At 43.6% G+C, this 23,603-nt stretch overlaps 1 protein-coding gene across 1 annotated transcript in view; it reads left to right on the top strand.

The window, feature by feature from the left end:
* PALLD (palladin, cytoskeletal associated protein) overlaps window positions 1-23,603 on the top strand; it is a 318,926-nt gene that overhangs the window by 247,189 nt on the left and 48,134 nt on the right. Inside the window, exon 10 of the mRNA XM_023554972.2 lies at window positions 13,599-14,237. Coding sequence (XP_023410740.2) covers window positions 13,599-14,237 — 639 coding nt within the window. The remainder of the gene's footprint in view (window positions 1-13,598; window positions 14,238-23,603) is intronic.

Here is a 23,603-nt window from a genome sequence, read left to right as displayed (position 1 = left end):
TACTTGTAAAATATGAACTGAGAATTCTTTGCTTATTAATCTCGTCTTCCCTGTCCTTATATTGCATTTTTTGGACTTATATTGTATAGCTGTAAATAGATGATGTTTAGTTAACAGAAGGAGCTCCCGGGAGGTGCAAAAGGATAACATGTCAGCTGCTAACCAAAAGCCTGGAGGCTGGAATCCACTCAAAGGTGCCTTGGAAGAAAGGCCTGGCAATCTGCTTCTGAAAAGTCAGCCATTGAAAACCTTGTGGAGCACAGTTCTACTCTGACACGGGGTCCCCATCAGCCACAATCGGCTGGACGGCAACTGGTTAGTTAGCAGAGACTGAGCATTCAGTATTCTATGAATACAGTGAATGCTGCCTGATGATGCAAATGCTGGAGTGAGAAATCCTGGAAGCAAATTGCATTTCTTTGTTGGTAGACCAGTTTGTTCAAGTTGCTTTGTCTATGCCTGTAATTTCTCGAATAAATAAAAGTTTGTAAAGGCTAGCATATGAGACATAAACATTAACTACCTAAAGTTATATATATGAATGTCTTTGGGACATAGCCAGTCTCTTGATGAGAGGTGCCATAGCAGAGTGATCATCCCTCAGCCCCCCTTGGTTTGAATCCTATCTCCACTACTTTCGAGCTTTGTAACCTTGGACAATTTACTTACTATGTCTTTGTGCCTCAGTTTCTTCATCTGTCAAATAGAGATAATAAAAGTGGCCTATTTCACAGGATTGTTGTAAAGATACCCAGTAAGGTTTAGCTGTCATGCCCCAACTCATGGCAACCCCATGCACAACAAAACAAAACACTGCCCAGTCCTGCCCCACCCGCATGATGGGTTGTGGATCGGACTGTTGTGACCCATAGGGTTTTCACTGGCTGATTTTCAGAAGCAGATCTCCAGGCCTTTCTTCCTAGCCTGGCTTAGTCTGGAAGTTCCACTGAAACCTGTTCAGCGTCATGGCAATGTGCAGGCCTCCACTGACAAACGATGGTGGCTGTGCGTAACGAGCATTGGTCCGGCATTGAAACCTGGTTTCCCTCATGGAAGGTGAGAATTCCACCCCTGAACCACCACTTCGCCATGCTATTATCACTAATGGTAGTGATTCTGGTAGTTGTAGTAATAGTCATTATTGATTAGATTCTTTGGAGAGGGCCTCGCCTTGTGGCTTCAATCATAGAGGGTGAGTGAGTGCCTGGATGCCCTTCTCAAGCTTCCGGCATATTTATTTGCTGTCTAAGGAAGGAGCACTGTGTCTTTTTTATGGTGCAGCCTTCTGTAAGGGATAAACTGCTGGGTTTTATATTTTAAGAGTAATTTTAACCTCTATGTTAATTTTTTTTATAAATGTGATACATGTACATGGTAAAAAAAAAAAAATCCAAACAATATGGAAGAATATAAAATGCTAAAATAAAGGACTTCCTTCTACCCATTCCAGTCTCACTCTCCAGAGAGAACCACTTTTAACTAATTGTTTTTGGTTTTCTTCTTCTGGTTTCTTTCACAACTTTATGAACAGTATAAGTAAAAAAAAATACTCATCCATTTATTGATTTATCTACTTCAGACATTGCTATTAGATTAGTTTTTAATATTGGGCTTACGGGCAAGATGTCCTTGTCAGGCTCTTAGCACCAAACAGCTGATAATTTTGTACAGTTATTTAATCTCTCTATGATTCTGTTTCCATACCTATAAAATATGGAAAATGGACTGTTTGGCTTCCAAGGCACTTACTTAAAAATGTGAGAGACCATTTGAACTAACTTATTAAGGGGGAAAAAAAAAGCAGGGGAGTAATTTTTACAAGGAATTCAGAGATAAACTGATCTAGTGGCTACCTGGATCCTGGTATTCAAATAGCATCCAGAGTTTAACTGTCTTCTCCCCCTTGTTTTCCCGCCTCTCAGCTTGGCTTCTTTTTATGCATTGGCTTCTTTCTTGGAGATTCTTCCATGGCTACCAATAACTCTGGGAAATCCCATCCTTTAGTTAGCCATCAGATGACAAAGATACACGTTTCCTTCCCATCTTCAGTATGAAAAACCCCAGGAAAGTGCCCTGATTGGCCCAGCCTGACCTGGATCGTATGTCTATCCTTGGGTGAGTCACTGACGCCATATGTTATTGGCTCATCCTGACTCACATGCTCGCCCTTTGACTGAGGGTTAGGAGATTCTGAGTAGCAACCCACAAGGAATAGGGTAGAAGCAGATCTCTAAAGGAAGGGAATACTGTTCCCAGGTTGAAGGAAAGAACAGTAAATAATAAAAACAGATGTCCGTTCTACCTGAAGTTTCAGGAAACTGATTCTCTAAGAAAGAGCTCATTAAACATTCCACCTACTATTGAGTCATTACTTTCTGTTACAAATGCTTACTGCCGTGTCATCACCCAACAACAGCCTCATCCCCCTTCCAGAAATAAAGCATGACCCCACCTCCACATTCTTTAATTTGGTATCAGCCATTAGGAACTCCTGGCGGTGCTTCTACAACACTTGAAAAACAAGTCCAGACATTGGGGTGAAGTTGCAGGCAGACATCAGTGCTTTAGATTCTAGCCCCAGCCCAGGCACTCAGTGCAGCCTTGTTAGTAACACTCTGCAGGCTCTCTATGAGCTGCTACACAATGGACGCACAAAAGAGAGCCATTTCTTCTTTCTGTACAGGACACGGCTTTGTTATCTCAGGATACAGCCCAGGCTTTGAAAAGGTGGCTGCAGTGATGGGAAAATGAGCCCTGGTTGCACAGTGGTTAAGAGCTCCGTTGCTAACCAGAAGGTCAGTGGTTGGAATCTACCAGCAGCTCCTTGGAAACCCTATGGGGCAGTTCTACTCTGTCCTGTAGGGTTGCTATGAGTTGAAATTGTCTCAACAGCAACTGGGTTTTTATCTAAGAAAGGACCTGCTTAGAGGTGGCTAAAGTTCTCACCAAAGACTGGAAAGATCCCTGAGGCACTTTCCTCAAAGTAAACATAAACTTGATGCGTTTTTGCCTGATAACCAAATGGAAAATGGGCACCTGTACAGGCTGCCACTGCCTGGAACATGATGGAGTGCCTAACAGATACCAAACTGGGAACGGTGTTACCAAGTTCACAAACACTCTGATTTTGGGGATGGGAGTTTCATGTTTTGGAGCCAAGAAAACCAGAAATATAAATATTGTCATTATAAAAACTCTAATGGATATATATATATATCTTTATTACAAGACCCATTTCCCTTTCCCATACTGTACATGGAAAGAGGCCTGGCAATCTCTTAACAGGTATTTAGGAACATCTATGTGCAAAGCATTGTAGTAATCACTGCCATGGAGTCAGCCCCTGATTGATGGACACCCCGTGCACAACTGAACCAAAAGCTGCCCAGTCCCGTGCCATTCCCGTGAATAGTTTTGGATTGGACCATTGTGATCTGCCAGGCTTTTTTTCTAGTCTGTCTTAGTCTGGAAGCTTCGCTGAAACCCGTTCGGCATCATAGACAGATGGGTGGTGCTTGTGCCTGAGGCACGTTGGCCAGGAACGCAGATTTCTACTGCGGAACCAACACTGCCCCGTGTGGTAATCACTAAGAGGATACCAAGACCACAAGTCCGGCTCTGGGAGGTCTGACCTGTGGGAGTGAGAAGATAATTGTCACTGCCAAACCCTGACCATGCCATACCACTCTGTGGACTGGAGCAACCGGGAGCAGGGAGAAGTAACTGCTAGATGTTATGCGGAGGGCTGCAAGAAGAGATAGGAATTGAAGAGGGCACAAAAGTATGAAGAGAAATTGGTGGGGGTGTTGTTGTTCTTGTTAAGTACCATCAAGTCGGTTCTAACTGGTAGCAACCCTGTGCGCCACAGAACGAAACGCTGCTGGGTCCTGAGTCATTCTTACAATTGTTGCTATGCCTGAGCCCATTGTTGCAGCCACTGTGTCAATCCACGTCATTGAGGATCTTCCCCTTTTCCTCTGACTCTCTGCTTCACCAAACATGATGTCCTTCTCCAGGGACTGATCCCTCCTGACAACATGTGGGATATATCTTAGCTATCTAGTGCTGCTACAACAGAAACACTAGAAATGGAAGGCTTTAACAAAGAGAAATTTATTCTCTCGCAGTCTAGGAGGCTAGAAGTCCAAATTCAGGGTCCCAGCTCCAGGAGAAGGCTGTCTGTCTGTGTTAGCTCTGGAGGAAGGTCCTCGTCCCCAGTCTTCCCCTGGACTAGGACCTTCTCAGCACAGGGACCCTGGGTCCAAAGGACGCACTATTCTCCTGGCTCTTGTTTCTTGGTGATATGAAGTCCCCTGTCTCTGCTTGAAAACCCTGGTGGTGTAGTGGTTAAGCGCTACGGCTGCTAACCAAAGAGTCTGCAGTTTGAATCCACCAGGCGCTCCTTGGGAACTCTATGGGGCAGTTCTACTCTGTCCTATAGGGTCGCTATGAGTCGGAATCGACTCGATGGCAGTGTGTGTGTGTGTGTGTGTCCGCTTGGTTATCTCTTTTATATCTCAGAAGAGCTTGACTTAAGACACAACCTAATCTTGTAGATTGAGTCCTGCCTCATTGATGTAAGTGCAGCTAATCTGACCTTATTAACATCATAGAAGTAGGATTTACAACACATTAGGAAAATCACATCAGATGATAAAATGGCGGACAATCACACAATACTGGGAATCATGGCCTACCCAAATTGGTACATGTATTTTGGTGGGACACAGTTCAATCCATGACAGTTACTGAGTTTCTAAAACAGTTCACATAGTTCTTTAAGGGAGGATATTATAGCAGAACCCAACCCTATTCCCACAGGAACTGTTTTGAGAAAAACAAAACCCAAAAGGTATTTTTCTTTACTTCTGGACAGAATTTATCTGTAGATGTATCTGTCGTAAGGGAAAAAAAATGCAACTAATGTTAACAAATTAGGTGATGATTGTTCACAGTATTCTTCCCTTTAGAAGAAGATTTATCATGGAATTAGTTCATTCTGCCTTTAAAATCCACTTCTGTTTACCCAAACATGGTGCCTGCGTTTTCAGAAGCAGTTGAAATGGGTCTAAGATCTCACATGCAGAATAATGTTAACATATCTACAAATCAACACCATACTCGGACTTGGTTGGTAGGGTACTAGTTCCTTCGAAGTCACTTTATGGTGTTTAAATATTACTGGGTTAAAGAGCAGGGGTCATAAAATCTAAAAGCTTATTAGGACTCTCCAGATATTATATTACACATTTTTATTTTAAAGTTCAGAAGCATAATCCCACAGAGGATATGGAGGTTATCCTAAAGTAACCTCCATATCCTCTGTGGGATTATGTTTCTCAACTTTAAAATAAAAATGCATAATATAATATCTAAATAACTAGAAGTAGAACTGAAGCTCCCCAATACCTGAACATTTCTCTGTTTGGTTGAGTCTGTTCTTAAATGTTAATAACTTACATAATTATGGCCTTGATCTCTGGGATTACGCCCCTTAAAAAACACAGCCACAGGTTCCTGCTGCCGTAGCTTGATGGAACAGATAATTTCATACTTTACAGAAATCTAATGATCTTAAATTCAGCAAGTATTTATTGAATGGATGTCTTACACATGAGTAGAAAGATGTTGACAATAAAGAAAATGTTTTGAGGGCAGAGAATTGATAAAACTGCTATTTTGTGCTTTCAGTAGAATGAAAACATTTGGTGAATAAACCCAAAAAATCCAAACTTGTTGCTGTTGAGTTAATTCTGACTCATAGCGACCGTATAGGACAGAGTAGAACTGTCCTGTAGTGTTTCCAAGGAGCACCTGGCAGATTCGAACTGCCATCCTTTTGGTTAGCAACCAAGCTCTTAACCGCTGCACCACCAGGGTTTCTATTTGGTGGGCAGGTAATGGTTATTTCTTTTGAATAACCTGACACTTTGCCCTTAGTAGTAATTCATTCTTACAAACACAGACTACAAACCAGTGTTTTAGTATATTCAATTCAGCAAGCATAAGCCAAAATAGGAATGACACAGAAGGGCCTCTTTGCAATGATAAAATGGAAATTTGAGAAAACATAAACCATATGAAGCCTTGAAATGTGCCAGATTCTTTATTTCACTGCAAGACAGTTGTGTCCTTTTTTTTTGCAATTCTTCCAAATCTCAAAGAGATTTTATGCTACAACCTTAAAATGTCTCAATATCTCTCTCACGGGGAGCTTTCCTTTGGTGTTTCCATTAGAAATGAGATGATTGATTTTGCCTCAAGTATTGACAGGAAAGGTTGGAAAACAGATTTTTCTTCAAAAATGTTCTTCGTCCGTGTTAATAGTTAATACCAAACATTTTCAGTTGGCCGCAGTCCGTATTCATTCCTTTCCTTTCAGTGTCCACTAAATTAACATCGTCTTTATAAGCATGAGCAGCTGGTTCCGCCGATTCTCGCTAGCTCTCGCAGCAATCGAAAGGGAAATTATTCAAGGCATTAACTGTGATGGCGGAGTTCATGCTGTTCAAACCTGACCTCACATTCCTCCCGAAAGAGGGGCTGAGGCCGGAACGCCATTGATCTACGTTCATTCAAATTGATTGGGGGCCTCACAGCTGCAGACGCCATTAAAGCCCGTCTCTTAAGCACATGCACTTTATCTCAGGGTGCGAGTTCTTTTCTCTCGGGGTGGGGGGCTGTGAATGCTGTGGATCACATTCTGCCTCCTTTGCCGGGGTGGGGGGCTGTGAGTGCTTTGGACCACGTTCTGCCTCCTTTGCCGGGGTGGGGGGCTGTGAGTGCTTTGGACCACGTTCTGCCTCCTTTGCCGGGGTGGGGGGCTGTGAATGCTTTGGACCACGTTCTGCCTCCTTTGCCAGGGTGGGGGGCTGTGAATGCTTTGGACCACGTTCTGCCTCCTTTGCCGGGGTGGGGGGCTGTGAATGCTTTGGACCACGTTCTGCCTCCTTTGCAGAGCCAGAATGCCCATGTAGCTCATGGGAGGCTGGATCACCCCAGAGCTCCTACAGAATAATTCCCTGCATCTGGGGAGCCCGCTGCAGGATCCAGCTTCTGAGGAATGGTTCGTGTCTGTACTGACCCTTGTCAGAACACCGTCTTCCAACTTCTCCATCCTTTTTCCTTGTGCTACAGGAGAGACACGGCCATCCTGTGATACTCTCAGGAGGATTATAAATTGCTCAGCAATTGCTTGCTCTCTCTCTTGCTCTTGGTACATGGAATGACTTCAAATAGAGATCGACTTTATGTAGTAAGACATAAAGAGCTACTGCTTTTCTGTAGAGGAGCCAAATGCGGTTCTTAGTCTAAGCGCAAGAGACAAGTCTCTCTAAAAGAGACTCAGGTTGTGTGCTGACTTCACTCAAGTCACCTCTCCTCTGAACCCTCCTCTTTAATTAATTGTGTTCAGTCCCGGCTCTGTCTGGAAAATCGCATGATTTGCAAAGGGCTCAGAATGAATTAAAGATCAAAGAATAGACCTTTATAAAGAAAACCTATGTCATTTTGCCATATATGTTAAGCACACGCACACGTTCCCACATAGTGGTGAATTTTAACTTGATTTGAACATTCTCTTGTTCACAGTACTTTGTGGAAATTCCAAGTCTTTATCCCTGCCCTCCCCCCCGACCCTCGGAGGATGTATTTGAATTCTTACTTCATAATCTCCTTAAACTCAATGAAATGCCTTCTTATTTGGTTTATACACATGGGGTCGCCATGAGTCAGAATCGATTCCACAGCAGCTGTTTTTTTATAAACTCATTTTTATTGTGTAAAATGATTGTTTTGAACACTGTGATTTATATACTTTCTACCAAAGGGCAATAATTAGTCAGTGCTAAACAAAACAAGTTCTTGGATACTGACCCTTCCCCAGCAGACCTGTGTCTTCCTATCATAGTTCCTAGGGTATGAAGGGAGCCCTGGTGGCACAGGGTCAAAGAGCTACAGCGGCTAACCAAAAGGCCAGCAGTTCAAATCCACCAGTCGCTTCTTGGAAACCCTACGGGGCAGTTCTACCCTGTCCTATAGGCTCGCTATGAGTTGTAATCGGCTTGAAGGCAGTGGAGGGTATATGATATGAAGACATAAATTAGGACCATGAGTTTTAGAGCCAGAACAAGACAACTGAAATCTTAATATAATGAAGGCATAGATAGAACTTTGTCAGTACTACCTGTACCAAAGCTCTCATAGGGGCTTTATATTCTGTTTTGTAAGTTCCGAGAACTGTTTAATGTATTGAACTCTCTCATGTGTGTGACACTGAGCTAGTCCCAGCCAGAGAGGAATATCTTGTGAGAACACCACCAGCGTGTCCCCTAATTCACTTATCTACCTTCATTTGAAAATTCTTAAAATTTGTCAGTCCAGTTGTGGGGCCCTCCTAGTGCAGGACAGAATATGCCTGCTGAGCCCAGTAGGGTACAGAAATTAACATTTAAAAATTAATCATTGTTGTCATTGACAGTGATGTGCCATGTTTACTGTTCAGTTGGGTGTTGTGAGGATGCTGAAAGTCACTGTCCCTGCCTTCAACGTACTTGTAAATAGCAGGACCAGAGCAGCCCCCGGTTCAGAGGGCACAGTGTTGCAACAGTTCATCATACAACGGCTTCCGTATCATGCAATCAAAAATGAAAGGGAAAATATAAACCAACAGCATGTTTATTTTTAGAGTAAAAATGTTTTCCAGCTCCGTGATCCCAAGAGGTCCTCCAGACAATTATAAATACTCCAGTCTTTATTAGTATGAGCAAGAATAAATGGCTTCTTGCAATCCCAACATTGCTCCAGAGAGACATACTGGGGATTTCCAATTTACATAGAAGTTATTTTCTAAAAGCTCACTCTCATGTCATTTATTTTGAGCTTAGACTGCAGGTCCCCAGAGAAAAAGTGATATGTAGCGATAGTAAGTAACATTTTAATAAACTTCATTTGTTTACTGAGGACTCTTCAAATCCAGTTTCTGCCAACTTACAAACTGGGTGCTGTTATACAAGTTACTTGCCCTCTCGAACCTCTGGGGAAATAACAAAAGTGGAGATAATAATGTCTATCTCCTGGAGTTGTAAAATCAGTCATTTCAGTGCTAACCATATGACGAGCACCATTTCCCACCCAGTCGGTGGGTTCGTGACTGGGAGAAGGGCAAGGAGCAGCTGTGAAGAGGTCTTAGCTCATCTGGCAGCTCACCCCCATCTTCAGTTCCCCATCTCCGCACCCATATTCTGCTTCCCACCACTGCTGTTCCCTGGCCAGCGCCTTGCCCTGGGAAGAGGGAAGGAGGAAAATCCCCTGCAGTAAGTGGTGCAGTGGTTAAGAGCTCAGCTGCTAACCTAAAGGTTGGCATTTCAGCTCTACCAGGCGCTACTTGGAAACTCTATGGAGCAGTTCTCCTCTGTCCTGTAGGGACTCTATGAGTCAGAATCGACTCGACCCCAACAGGTTTGGTTTTTGGTTTTGCTAACCAAAAAAAAAGGTCAGTGGTTTGAATCCACCAGCCACTCCTTGGAAACCTTATGGGGCAGTTCTGCTTTGTCCTATGGGGTCGTTATGAGTTGGAATCAACTGGACAGCAACAGGTTTAGTTTTGGGTAAGTGAAACATTGTCCTCCATTTTGTAAAGGTCTCTCTCCCACCTTGGAATGTTTATTGAGCTCATACTCTGTTTAGGCACTGTGCTCATTCAGCCCTCTCAGTGACCCCCAGCTAGTGGCTGGCAGAGCTGAGTTCCAAGCTAAGACCCAGGACAGTCCACATCTAGCCTTGTTCTCCTGGACTGCACTGTTGTTTGGTACTCCTAATCTGTGTGTTTAGCCTAGTTACTTTTTCCAAGGTCGCTTTAACCTATCAAGAGGAGATATTATTGAATTGGAAAGTAAATTGGGTTCTAGATCTTCCTTTTTTTTATCCCCATTAAATCTAAGTCTTTGCCCCATTCAACTCCGTAAAACTATTCTTGTTGAAAGCTTTGTGTAAACCATTGGGGTGAGGATAGAAAGGTTCTTCATTTTCTATAATGTAGGAGAGGAATCCTTTGAGTTACTGTTTACACACTTCCTTCCTAAATTGCTGAGGCCTTCTCATTTCTGGATCATTTCATCCTGAAAAGAATTAAGTTTGAAGTCAGTTATTCTTTAATATGTCAAACCTCACCTTGACTGAGGACTCAGATCTTAAAGGCCCTGGTTGCTATGGCTGCAAGGAGCCAAAGGTAAGGAGAGTCCTTACAGCCATTGCTGTGGAGCGGATCCCAACTCATGCCAACCCCGTGTGTTACAGAGGAGAACTGTTTCATAGGGTTTTCTTGGCTTCAATCTTTATGGGATCGGATCACCCGGTCTTTCTTCAAAGCACCACTGGGTGGGTTCAAACCACCAACCTTTAGGTTAGTGGTCAAACACAAACCATTTGTGTCACTAAGAGGGAAACAAGACCACAATTTTTTCTTTTTTTTAATCACACTGTAGATCAAGGTTCTTTTATGTTGATACGCGTGGTATAGTGGAAGGTGCCAGAGGCAAACACAGGTTCTAACCTGGCTCTGCAGGTAACTTGGCTCGGTGACCTTGTACTTAAAACCCCATTTTCTCCATTTGCAAATGGACTGTAATGGGTGCACAACAAAAAGCCTGGACAGTCTTATTTCCTTGACTATTGAAATCTTTGGAATTCAAGAAGGGTAAAAGTAGGGAATTTCTTAGACCTGTTGAACTGCAGGTGTGATGGGGAAAAAAGAAACTGGGAGGAATTTACTGAAGTAATTGTGCAAAATCAAAGACTGAAACAATAAAGTACACAGTTAAAAAATAAGACTGAAACAATGATTACAAAGTGTTGTCATTGGAACTAGAGCTGTCTAGAACTCTCAGCCTGACTTCTCAACCTTTATACCATATTTGCAAGAGAAAAGGTTCAGTTATGTTTCATTTCCCTGTTTTGTTTTCAGAGGTAAGAAGGACTGGGGAGACCGGAAACATGATGAATTTTTTTAACAAATGACTTATAGGTAATATCCAAAGGGCACAGACAGTCTTGCCTTCCTGGTACTTTTCTGTCTCTGCTTTTTTCTCTCTGAAAATTAGCTTTTATAAAAATAGCTTCACAAGAATTGAGAAAATGCTTTCGAGTTGTGCATTTTGTCATCTCAGAACATGGGGTTCAGATCCGTTTAATGCAGGCATTGAAAAAAAAAAAATCCCTGTTTAATACAGAAAACAAGTTAGACACTTGCCGATTCAAAATACTGTCTTTGCTTTCTCTTCCCAGCCCCTTTTAGTTCCATGCATTCATATTATATTCCTCACCCAGTGCTGAACCAACTGAAAAAAGTGGAGAAAGCAGGAACCCTCGCCAGGGTCTTCACTGCAGTGTACACTAGCAGCCACATCACTAGAATGCTTTTCATTTTTTGTGAAATGCTATATTAATAATGGCTTGAAACTGTCATTTATTACTAAAAGTAGCACCTCAGCAGCTTTAAACCAGATTGAGCTAGCAAGTTCTTTTTATTGCCAGAATGAGTAGAACTGACTCCACGGAGAAAGTTACAACCAATAAAGTGGTAGTCTGGGCTTTCCTGAAGACTTCTCAGGAGCCACTCCCTAATCCTGGGGACAGAAGAACTATCACAACAGATACAGGGCATGATATGATGCCTGCGGCCGGCTGGGCCAAGCCACCACCCACAGCTGTTTGCTGATGCTAGGCCAAGATTAAAATACCATAAAACACAGCTGTGGCTCTGGCTTCTTGGGCCCAGGGTGGCAGAGAGTACTGCCTTTGCCTTTGAGGAAGGCCACACAGCACAGCCAGTCCAGGTGCACAGGTCAGTTGAAGATTGTCAGTGATAAACAGCCCAGGAATGGGATGCATTTTGCCATAGCCAGGAAATACTAAAAAAAAAAAAAAAAAGATGGGAAAGGAAGGGAGATCAGAAAGGAGTGTTTGGGGGTTCAGAATGAGAGTGCTGGATGGACGATGGTTTTAGGGCAGGTGGGTGGTTTTTATGAGTTCTGTTCCAGGGTTGCTATGAGTTGGAATTGACTGGACAGCACTGGGTTTGGTTTGGTTTTTGGTTTATTCCAGGGCCAGTCTTATATACATAAATGCAGGAGCAGATGTGCTGGACAGTGTACCCAAACCACACAGACATCTGGTGAGCCCCGGCAGCAGTGCGGCTGCTTTTAAGACACTCAAATCAGATTCAGCAGGACCCCACAAAGCTCTTTGCTGTTGGGATCTTTGATACTCAGCACAGATTAAGCACACAGAACCGTTTTCTCTATACTTTTCAGCTCCCAAAAAACTGGGAAGATCTTTCATGTTTCTTTGGTCTGTGTTTTCATGGATATTAGTCCCTTGACTGGATACTTAAAGAAGAGAGTAGTAGGCCCAGGGGGAAGTATTTTAACTTCTTTGCTTTATGCCTCCCCGTCTAATGATACTTAATAACAGATCTAAGTCTTTTTTTTTTTTTTTTTACTTATCAGCAGTTTCAATTCCTTTTATTGCTTTGAGCTTTTGAAAGCTGGGGTTTTGGAGATTAAAGGCCTGTAGATAAGAAAGTTTTGGGTTTTATATTTTACTTTTAAGAAGTTTAAAGTTAGAAACATAGCTTTGCCTGTTCATGGAATTGTTCCTGTCCATCTCCTGTTGTAGCTGCTTGTTACAGCGCCACCTTCTGTTCTACTTTCTTCTGACAGCCACCGGTTTGTCTGACAAGAATAAAGGCAAACATCTTCGAGGTACAATTGAGCTAACCAGGAAAGCTTTCGAGTGAAATAGAGTGACACTTTAGCCAAAGGCTAGCTGCTCACTAGCTTTTATTGTTACAAAAATTAAAATTCAGATGACCTTTTCTCCAGAGAAAATATTTAAAGAACTGCGAGCATGTGTTTTAGATATGACACAAAATATTGCTAGGTATTAAGGTTTGCATAAGTCACTGGCCATTCAGAGTTGAGTAATAAAATTGTGCATACAGTAAAGGCTTTTTTTGGGGGGGGGGGGATGCTGAGATTAAAGGAGGTCTTCAAAAAAAACCAGCCTGTGATATTTGTTGAATTGACACAATTCACAGCGCTGAAGTAGGCAAATTGGACTAACCTAAGTCTTTTTTTTTTAAGTCTTTTTGTGGGTTAAGTCTGCCAAAAACAACGTGCCAGGTTTTTTTCTTTTAACTTTCTAGTTCTAATAGAATTCTTTAAAAAAAAAAAAAAAAAGGCTATGAATGAGAGGACTGAGAATTCATGTCAAACTTTTTCGTTCTGATTCTATTACAATGAATTATGGCTCCGGGAAGTCGGACAAAATTTCCATCACGATTTGTGAACTGGTTTCAATCATCCTGGATAAAACTTAACTCAGACTTGGAGATGACGAATCATATTTAATGGATTTTGAGCTTTGTCTAGAATTAACTACAGGCAGCTTAACTTCAGACTAATAACTGCCGAAATCACCGGGCATACTTCGGAGCTGGCATAAATGGAAAGCTATGCTCCCCAGCTAAACTGACCACCTAAAATAAACATTCCTTCCGTTTCACCCTCTGAAGATGTCGCTTTTCTGTCTCCTCCCAGGGACGCTCTGCAGATCCAGCAACTCCAGAACCAAATCCGCCTGGAACGAGAGGCCAGCGGCCCGTGGAGCGCGCCGCCCTCGCCGCCCTTCCCGCCGCCGCCTGCCTCCCCCGAGCTCGCGGCCTGCGCGTCGCCCACCTCCCCGGAGCCCATGAGCGCGCTCGCCTCCCGCGCCGCCCCCGCCATGCAGTCCTCCGGCACCTTCAACTATGCGCGCCCCAAGCAGTTCATCGCCGCGCAGAACCTGGGCCCCGCGTCCGGCCACGGCACGCCGGCCTCCAGCCCCAGCTCCTCCAGCCTCCCGTCGCCCATGTCCCCGACGCTGAAGCAGTTCGGCCGCGCGCCCGTGCCGCCCTTCGCGCAGCCCTTCGGCGCCGCCGAAGCCGAGGCTCCGTGGGGCCCGTCCTCGCCGCCGCCCCCGCCGCCGCCTCCGGTCTTCAGCCCCACGACGGCCTTCCCGGTGCCCGAAGTGTTCCCGCCGCCGCCGCCGCTCCCGGGCCCGGGCTCCCACTGCCCCTCGCCCGGGGCCCGCTACAGCCACGGCCAGGCGCCCGCGGTCTTCCTCAGCGCCCTGCTGCCCTCGCAGCCGCAGCCCGTCGCCGTCAACGCCCTGGGGCTGCCCAAGGGGGTCACCCCCGCGTGAGTGACAGCGCGCGTCCGCCCTGGTCTGCCTAATGTCACACTGCAGCTCCCACACACCCACTGTGAAAGGGCGCCTATAAGCTATTAGGTACCCTGGTGGCGCAGTGGTTAAGAGCTTGGCTACTAACCAAAAGGTCCTCAGTTCCAATTGACTAGCCCCTCCTTGGCAATCCTATAGGGCAATTCTGCCCTGTGCTGTAGGGTCCTATGAGTCGGAATTGGCAACGGGTTTGGTTTTGTGGTTTGGGACGCTTATAGGAGTACACTGTCACATTTTTGCATCTTTCCTGCTATCTAGTTTTAAATAATTTCTCAGCAACTCTTCCAGGCTGTTCTTGCATAGCTACCTTATTACTAAGATGAACCCTTTTTCTCATAATTAAAAAATACAAGAGCCTCATCAGGAGCTATCCAAAATCAGCACAATCCTCTTTATAATTATGACACTGATGGTGGCATTAGCTGCCGTTTTTTGAGCCTTGTGCTAAGCGATTCACATATGTCATCCCATTTGATAACAACATTGGTAAAGGTGTCATTGCTCCACATGCAACCGAGGACTCCGGTACTTAACTTGCGCAAGGTCATATAGCCACTAAACTGGCATTCGAATCCATGTCCAGCTCTAAAACTCATGCTCTTAACACCAAACTACATAATATTTCAGATTAGTATTACAGTAAATTTGTAGGGACTTGGTTATTAAGCATACACTTAGTGTTTTTGAAATGCCCAAATTAACAGAATTAAGAAATAAGCCTTGCGTACATCTAGTGATAGATGGGAGCCCTGGTGACACAGTAGCTAAGAGCTTGGCTGCTTATCAGTTTGAATCCACCAGCCGCTCCTTGGAAACCCTATGGGGCAGTTCTACTCTGTCCTATAGGGTTGCTATGAATTGGAATCAACTTGTTGGCAACAGGTTTTTGTTTTGTTTTTAGTTATAGATCAGAAGGGAGAAAACATGTAAATGTCTCTCTGTTGTTGATGCAAATATATAACCTATAAAAAAAAAACAAACCTGTTGCCATCAAGTCGATTCTGACTCATGAAGAAATGGTCGTGCCAGCCCTGTCCCTGGCCAACAGTGATCTCTAGTTGGCGATCGTGGCTTCTCTGTCTTAGTTTTCTCTTTGCAGATTGTCTGTTACTTGTCCCTCCTCACATCACAATGATGCAGCAGTCTTCTGAAATCTTTACAGTAGGAAAACTATGAGGATAAGTAAGATGGCATGTACAAAAGTACAGTAGAGCCTTCAAAAGAAACATATACAAGTGTTTGGAAAGTTGTACTGAGTGAAAACTAGCCCTTACTCATTTTACTGAAATGTTCAAAAATGAGTTACGTGCTAGCAAAGGTCAAGCCTGTTACCGTATCTCAACTCTTCCTGTTGAAATTCTACTTTAGAGTTTGCAGGAAGCCAAAAATTATTCAAGGGGAAAAGAAGGGAATCTTACTAAAGGATAACAACGAGCAGACCTTAGAGTTCAGGTTATTTTCATTAATATGTACAAGCTTTCCTTTACTAGGATGTACTAACACCACGTAAAGATCATATCGCTATCTGCAAAGTGTGTATCCACAAAGCAGCAGTTAGTAGTGTCTTGTTTGGGCAGCCACTTTCTGAATATCGATTACATAAATACTATATTTGAAATCCGGCTACTTTTCAAATCCTTATTGGAAGAAGCAGAGTCAAATGAATATGTAAATAAGTCAGTCAAACGAACGAGCAGAATCTGTATAGTGATGACGTGATAATGGTCTTCATTTGAAAGTTGAGTCGGTCAGCTTGCCTGAGGAAAACCTTTGTCTTTCTCCCCTATTTTTCTGTTTGAGTGTTCATTCCTCTTGCTGCTAAGAAGCTGTTAAAACCAACTGGTGTGGAGTTGATTTCACCTCACGGAGACCACACGCGTGTCAGAGTAGAACGGCTTCATAGGGTTTTCACTGGCTGATTTTTTGGAAGTAGATCACCAGGCCTTTCCTACTCTTGTTATTGTTGTTCTTAGGTGCCTTTAAGTTGGTTCCAACTCATAGCGACCCCATGCAAAGCAGAACGAAACACTGCCCAGTCTTGCACCATCCTCACAATCATTATTCTTGAGCCCATTGTTGCAGCCACTGTCAGTCCGTCTCATTGAGGGTCTTACTCGTTTTTGCTGACCTCATACTTTACTGAGCGTGATACCCTTTTCCAGGGACTGGTCCCTCCTGTTAACATGTCCAGAATATGTGAGATGAAGTCTTGCCATCCTTGCTTCTTGTTAGAGAGATTCAAAAATGGGAGTTTGTTGCATGACACTTTTCATTCTCTTGTTATAAAATGGACCAAGTCTTGCTTCCCAGAGAGAAAAGTTTTAATATGTCTCATGGAGAATCTGATCAAAGATTAGCCCTTTACAGGGATTAGGTGGTCGTGCCTCTTACCATTAGCAGAACCAGCGGTTGATTCCAGTCTTTGATTTTGAAACTCTCTCAAGATAAGCACTTTTAAGGGCTTAACTCAAGTATCAGGAGCACCTGCTCCTCATTCGCATCGATCACAGTTACTCATTTGATGAAGCCAAAATACCTGAAGAGCATTGCCACAACGAGTACCGTAGCTCCTGCCATTTCTTAAAAAATAGGGTGAAATCATTCTGATGTTGTGGCTATAGGGAACTGCACTCAAAGATGGTTATGTGCTGTGACAGCAAAGACAAGTGGCAATGCCAGGTTGCAGACTTTTGGCTCTGTGTCGGCCGAGTGAATCATTCGAATATGGTACCTTTTTGTCTTCAAGGAATTTCCCTGTTGCCAAGTCACAAAACTCTTGGAGAGTACATTTTTTTGGTTTGATCGATGTGCCTTTTGAAACATTTCTTCTCTGGCGTATTGTGGAGCCTGTCATTTGCATTCCGAATTACAAACAGAAATGTGCCTATTTCTCCATCATAATTCAAATAATTTGCCAAGAACTGGGTGTCCCTTTCAGGGCTACTGTGACTAATTGACATCCTTGAACTTGAAGGAACTGCTAAACTATTGTCAAATGAATTATTTTGTTATAGAAATGAATTACTTTCACTTACATTGCATTGGGCACTTGTGGCGATTACAACGGCAAGTTCCGTTTCACTTGTATGTGTTATTTCTGTTTGGGTGGTTTGCCCTATAATATCCGGGGCCAGGAAGGAGACTGATTAGACATGACTCAGTGAAGCAGCAAGTCAGGAGATTTTTTTTCACCTGTTTTGTTTGACTAAAATCTTAAATACAAATTTCAGATATCTTTGAGGTTTTTTGTTTTGTTTTGTTTTTAATCATCATTTGTACACTTGCTATTTTACTCCATGTCTGTGTGTCTATTGGCATAGTTCTTATTTTAATCTGGAGAGGAGTAGTAGGTTGGTTTGAACTAAGTTTCTAAAGAGTCTGTGGAGATGAGGTTTTGTTTCTCATATCCCTGGATAGCAAAGTTCAAAGCAGGGGCAAAGACCATGGTGCCAGCGCTAAACCACAACTCAAGAAGGCAAAAGACAGTGGGCCTCAGACTAGCAGCAATGGTATGTGGCCATTGGTTGACTGCGGTTTGGGAAACTTCTTCACACCCAGTGTCTCTAGTGCCTTTCTTTCTTCAGGCGGCTGCATTCTTCCCCGAGGTTACTGGGGTTACTGGCCGAGAAAATATCACCCTGCTCAAAGCTGTTGACAGACACAAACATTAATCTGACTAAATCGGACAGAGGCCGTGAGGAGAGCATGCCTTAGGAAGAAATCTATTGGCACTTTTACAAAATTAATGCACCCTGTTCCCCTCGCTATTGCTGTTGGTTAGTTTTACAGTTTCCATTGCTGTAACTCCCTTCCTCTGTACTGTAAATCAAGCCCTAAGAGATGTTGAGAACCCAGAGGATTTGGGAGTACCACACAGGGAAAAGCTGCAGAGTCCCATGCCGCATTTTTGCGTCTGCTGGTCTCTGAGCAGCTATACCGAGCCTGAAGGGTGAATCAGATCAGACCCAGCCCCAGGAACCAGATTGGCACTGTACCTTTTGCCCACCTTCACATTCCTGGAATCTGTTCTCATAAGGGAGTGTCACTTAGCCATAGTGCCGCAATGGTCTGTACTCTTAATTGCTTTTTTTTTATGTGAGTAGGGCTTTGGTTTGAATTGTTACCCCATGTTTGTTACAAGTAAGAGCTTGTGTCAATAACAGCTTTTATATAGATGTATTAAGGAGAGCTTTTATTCTCTAGGCACTCAGCTCTTTGCAGACATTGTCTCATTGTCCCTCTTTCTCAGATGGGTGGGGCATTGTCACCATTCTGCACTGTAGGTGAGAGGGACCAAGAGGTGGAGGGATTTCCCAGAGTTCTGGAAAAAGCCCAAGCAAGGAGACGGAGTAGTGTGACTTAGCCTTGGGTGTATGGCTTCGGTTGATCACTAAGAAATCTGGTATCTAATACAGGTGTGTGTCGCTTAACGTCACAATACATTCTATGAAATAGGACGTTATGTGATGTGGACGTTGTTCAAACACTGTATTATATACAGGAGAGAGGTGCATAGGATGGTCACCAGGCAGGTCTGGGACCCCCACTGCAGCTGTTCTGCCAAGAGACTGCATGAAAACTTTGGCTCCACTGCTGCAGGTCCTGTGTGGTCGCCACCTGGTCTCTGAGAGCTGGTGCCTGGTCTGCTGGGGGCATGCACTTGCCATCCAGCCTGCTGCCTCCTGGCCTGCGGCACCACCAGCTCCTTTCCCTTCTTTCCTGCCTGCCTTCACCACCACAACCAGCTTTAAACTCTTCAGCCCCGCCCACCCCTCCTCTGCTTCCTCCTCCACCTCCTCCCTAGGCCGCCTTTCCTGCTCCTCCTCCTGCCACCACCGAAGCCACTACCGCTCAGTGGCTGCCACGTGGGAGCAGCCACAGTCTCGGCCAGAGTGTCACATGAAGGGTGCCCAGGCCAATTGGGGCAGCGGCCTTGGTGGGGCATCCCCCCTCAGAGGCTCTGGTGGCACCTGTGTGGTGCCTGCCTGAGGTGAGCACAGTGGGACAGTCATCTGTGGATGGGCGCTGGGACCCCCTCCCCCTGCAGCTCCAGAGCCAGAGCAGACAGGGACCCAGAGAACTAGTGAGAGACAGATCAGATCTCCATACTTAGCAAAGCACATCAACCTCTATGTCCCAGGTTTCTGGACTCTTCTTATAACCTGATGGGACCAAGAACATATATGCGGTAGAGGTTGCCCAAACAGACCTTAAGTGATGCATACCTGAATTTCTTGACCAAAGGAAACTGCTACAGAAGCAACAAAACAAAGTTTGTAATGGATTTAAGATTTAGTTTTCTTTTAAATTCATGTTCCTGGGCATTTAGATAGTTGCCAAGTCAAGACAGTAGTTAGATTAAAAAAAAAAAAAAAAGACGCATTGGGTCGAGTCACTTCCAACTCATAGCCACCCTATAGGACAGTGTAGAACTGTGCCATAGGGTTTCCAAGGAGCTGTTGGTGGATTCAAACTGCTGACCTTTTGGTTGGCAGCCCACTTCTTAACCACTGGGCCACCAGGGCTCCATAGTAACCTGTAAAAAAAAAAAAAGAACCCAAAAGACAGAAGCTGCATTGGACTTTGCAGACATTGTCTCATTGTTCTTTCCCGTGTCTTGCAGGAAACAGGTACATGGGGCCTTGTCATTCTCCTTTAGGGAGCAGAGCCTGAAGGGGCTGGGGGATTTCGCAAAGTCTTGACATTGGGCTCATTAGGGTCCCATCTCATTGAAGATTCCACAGAAAGTTGTATCGAATCCTGGGCAAGTATTTCCCAGCCAGTTAGTAGGAGAGGCCCCCCACGTCTGCCACGACTGGATTGTAGTTCTATTGAAGTGTTTCTGCCCCGGAGCAGCTCAGAATTTAAACCAGCTCAGTTCTGAGGATGGCTCTGTACTAAGCTCTACAGAATGACCGAGTAGGTGGAGAACACGCACATGTGTGAGTTTATTCTTCAGAGAACCCCAAAAATAATAGAATAAGTTATCTGTTTTCCTTTAAATAGGAGCTTAAGGTAATCACTATTTGCACTCTAAAGCCTTAGCTTCGGCTTTATAATAAAATTCAGTTTAAAAAATTAGAGTTTATATACACAAATTGAGTTTGCATATATTGGGCTCTTTTATATATTAATTCATATATTACATTCTTGGATATGAAGGATACCTACATCCCAGTGTATTGATGAGTTTGCTCACTCTGAAGTTTTGTGGAATTTAGTTATCAAATTTTGCTGAATAGGAGGAAAAGAGGACTTTTTGTAGTTAAATGAGTCTCTGGTTACTAGACAGGCACATGGCCCCTTAAATCAGTGTTGTACTCTGGAGTTTTGAGTTTCTGAAATATACTGATGGGACTGACCTGGAATAGTGTATCTCAAGGGAAGGATGCATTCAAGATTATTCAGTAGCCAAAAAAAAAGAAAGGGGAAAAACCTCCGTGGATTTGATTGTGGTTGAATCTGCAAAGTTTTACCTTCCAGATACTTGTGTACATGTTTGAGATGTTTTTACCGTCAACCACATGAATATTATTTTTAAATGCAAGTGGCTTACTGTTGAAGCTAGAGTAAACAGATCAGTAATGTCTTTTACACAGTTGGGCTGAGTGTGTGTACACTGAAGGATGGACTGTGGGAGGCTTGTTATGAATTGTTTACCAGTTAAGGTTGGCTTCTAAGTATGGATTTTTGTGAAAAGTTCTGGTTTTAGTAACAGTTTACTTCGAACAAGCCTTTTGTTTTTTTCTTTTTTAACTGTGCAAGCCATCATGAAGGGAAGTTACCTCTTTTTCACCAGATACTCTTTATTTCCTTACAAGTCGCTATTTGTTTATTAGAAGCAGGTGCCATTTGGAAGAGCAGACCCACAGCCATCTTGCATCACACTCCAACACAGAATTTGTTTTATAGGAAAGCAAACTCAGTTGCCAAAACTTTGCCTCAAAATCTTATAACTAACTACTGTTCTTTCCTGGTACCTCCTCTTTCCAAATACTCTGTTTTGATTCCTAATACTCACCTTATATGCTATCCCTAAACCCTATCCTCAGTTTTTAACACAATTTCCTAAAGATTTTTCTGAATTACTTTAGTCCAATGAGATGCTCTCTGAAAAACAGAAAAGGTTCCATATTAAAATAAGTGTGAGAAATACTGTATGCTAAACCTCTTTCTTTGAGGGTCACAATGTCCATCTCTTGACCCTGCCAGGCTCCTTCTGGAGTAGGCCCTTTGTACTGCCTGGCTGTCCATGTGGGTCTTCATACACCCCACACTTTTCTGTGATTCAGGCCTGAGCTGTAGTGTCAGCTCCTCAGAGCTTTGATTGAGCACACTGTCCAATATACTATCTACTCACATACCTGTCACTAGCACTTACCACCTACTTTGGTTCATGTGGACTTGTTTTCCATTCTTTTTTTCTTTCCATCTCCTCTGTGCCACCCCCACTGTAGAATATAATCTCTGTAAGTAGTGACTTAGTTTTGTTCAATGATGTATTTCCAGCACCTGGAACAGAGTTGAGCATAGAAAAGTAAGGGGTTGTCTGCACAGCCTTGGAAGCTGGTCAGGAATTCTTGACACGTTTTTAACTTCTTCCTCTCCCCTTCACTCATTTTCCCTCAGCCAGTCACATCTCTGTGATTCGCTTCCATGCTGAATATTTTGTTTGCCTCTGCAAATCCACACTTACTGTGCCAGGCACTGTTCTAAGTGCTTAACATACATCAGCTCATGTCGTTTCCCCAACCTATAAGACGTGTTATCAATGCACATATTTTACAGAGGAGGAAACTGAGGCACGCAGCAGTTAGGTAAGAAGCCCAAATCATAGTGGTTTTAAGTGGTGAAAAGGGATTCTTGCTCCGTGCCTTTATGCTGACTCTGCATCCCTCCCTTTCCCCATCTCCACTCGTCTGCATCCTCACCATTTGACAAGGTCTATCTCAGATGCTACCTCTTCCACAGAATCTTCTCCAGTCATTCTAGCCAGCTCTGGTTTTCTTGTTCCATTGCCCTTCCCCCACGTGTCTGTCAGTTTGTCTTACTGTGGGGACTTGTGTGTTATTATGATGCTAGAAGCTATGCCACCAGTATTCAAATACCAGCAGGGTCGCCTATAGCAGACAGGTTTCGGCTGAGCTTCCAGACTAAGACAGACTAGGAAGAAGGACCCAGCAGTCTACTTATGAAAAGGATTAGCAAGCGAAAACCTTACGAACAGCAAGAGAATACTGTCTGATATAGTGCTGGAAGATGAGCCCCTCAGGTTGGAAGGCACTCAAAAGATGACTGGGGAAGAGCTGCCTCCTCAAAGTAGAGTCGACCTTAATGATGTGGATGGAGTCAAGCTTTCGGGACCTTCATTTCCTGATGTGGCATGACTCAGAATGAGAGGACACAGCTGCAAACATCCATTAATAATCAGAACCTGGATGTATGAAATATGAATCTAGGAAAATTGCTAATCGTCAAAAATGAATGGATCACATGAAGACTGATATCCTAGGCATTAGTGAGTTGAAATAGACTGGTATTGGTCATATTGAATCAGACAATCACATGGCCTGCTATGCTTATGCCAGGAATCACAACTTGAAGAGGAATGGTGTTGTCAAAAAGAGCATTTCAAGATCTATCCTGAAATACAATGCTGTCAGTGATAGGATAATATCCATACACCTACAAGGAACACAACTTAATATGACTACTATTCAAATTTACACACCAACCACTAAGGCCAAAGATGAAGAAATTGAAGATTTTTACCAACTTCTGCAGTCTGAAATTGATCAAACAAGCAATGAGGATGCACTGATAATTACTGGCAATTGGAATGCAAAAGTTGGAAACAAGGAAGGATCAGTAATTGGAAAATAACGGCCTCGGTGATAGAAATGATGCCGGAGATTGCATAATTGAATTTTGCCAAGACCAACGACTTCATTGAAAATACCTTTTTTCACCAACATAAACAGCGACTATACACATGGACCTCACCAGATGGAATACACAGAAGTTACATCCCCTACATCTGTGGGTAGAGCCAATGGAAAAGCTCGATATCATCAGTCAGAACAAGGCCAGGGCCGGGCTATGGATCAGACAGTCAGTTACTCGTAGGCAAGTTCAAGTGGAAGCTGAAGAAAATTAGAACCACAGTATGATCTTGAGTATATGCCACCTGAATTTAGATACCACCTCAAGAACAGATTTGACGCATTGAACACTAATGGCCAAAGACCAGATGAGTTGTGCAAGGACATCATACGTGAAGAAAGCAAGAGGTAGTTAAAAAGACAGGAAAGAAAGAAAAGACC

The sequence above is a fragment of the Loxodonta africana genome, chromosome 21 (assembly GCF_030014295.1).
Source record: "Loxodonta africana isolate mLoxAfr1 chromosome 21, mLoxAfr1.hap2, whole genome shotgun sequence".
Lineage (NCBI taxonomy): Eukaryota > Metazoa > Chordata > Mammalia > Proboscidea > Elephantidae > Loxodonta > Loxodonta africana.
Note: the sequence above shows the minus strand (reverse complement) of the source record. Positions and strands in the feature narration are given on the sequence as shown.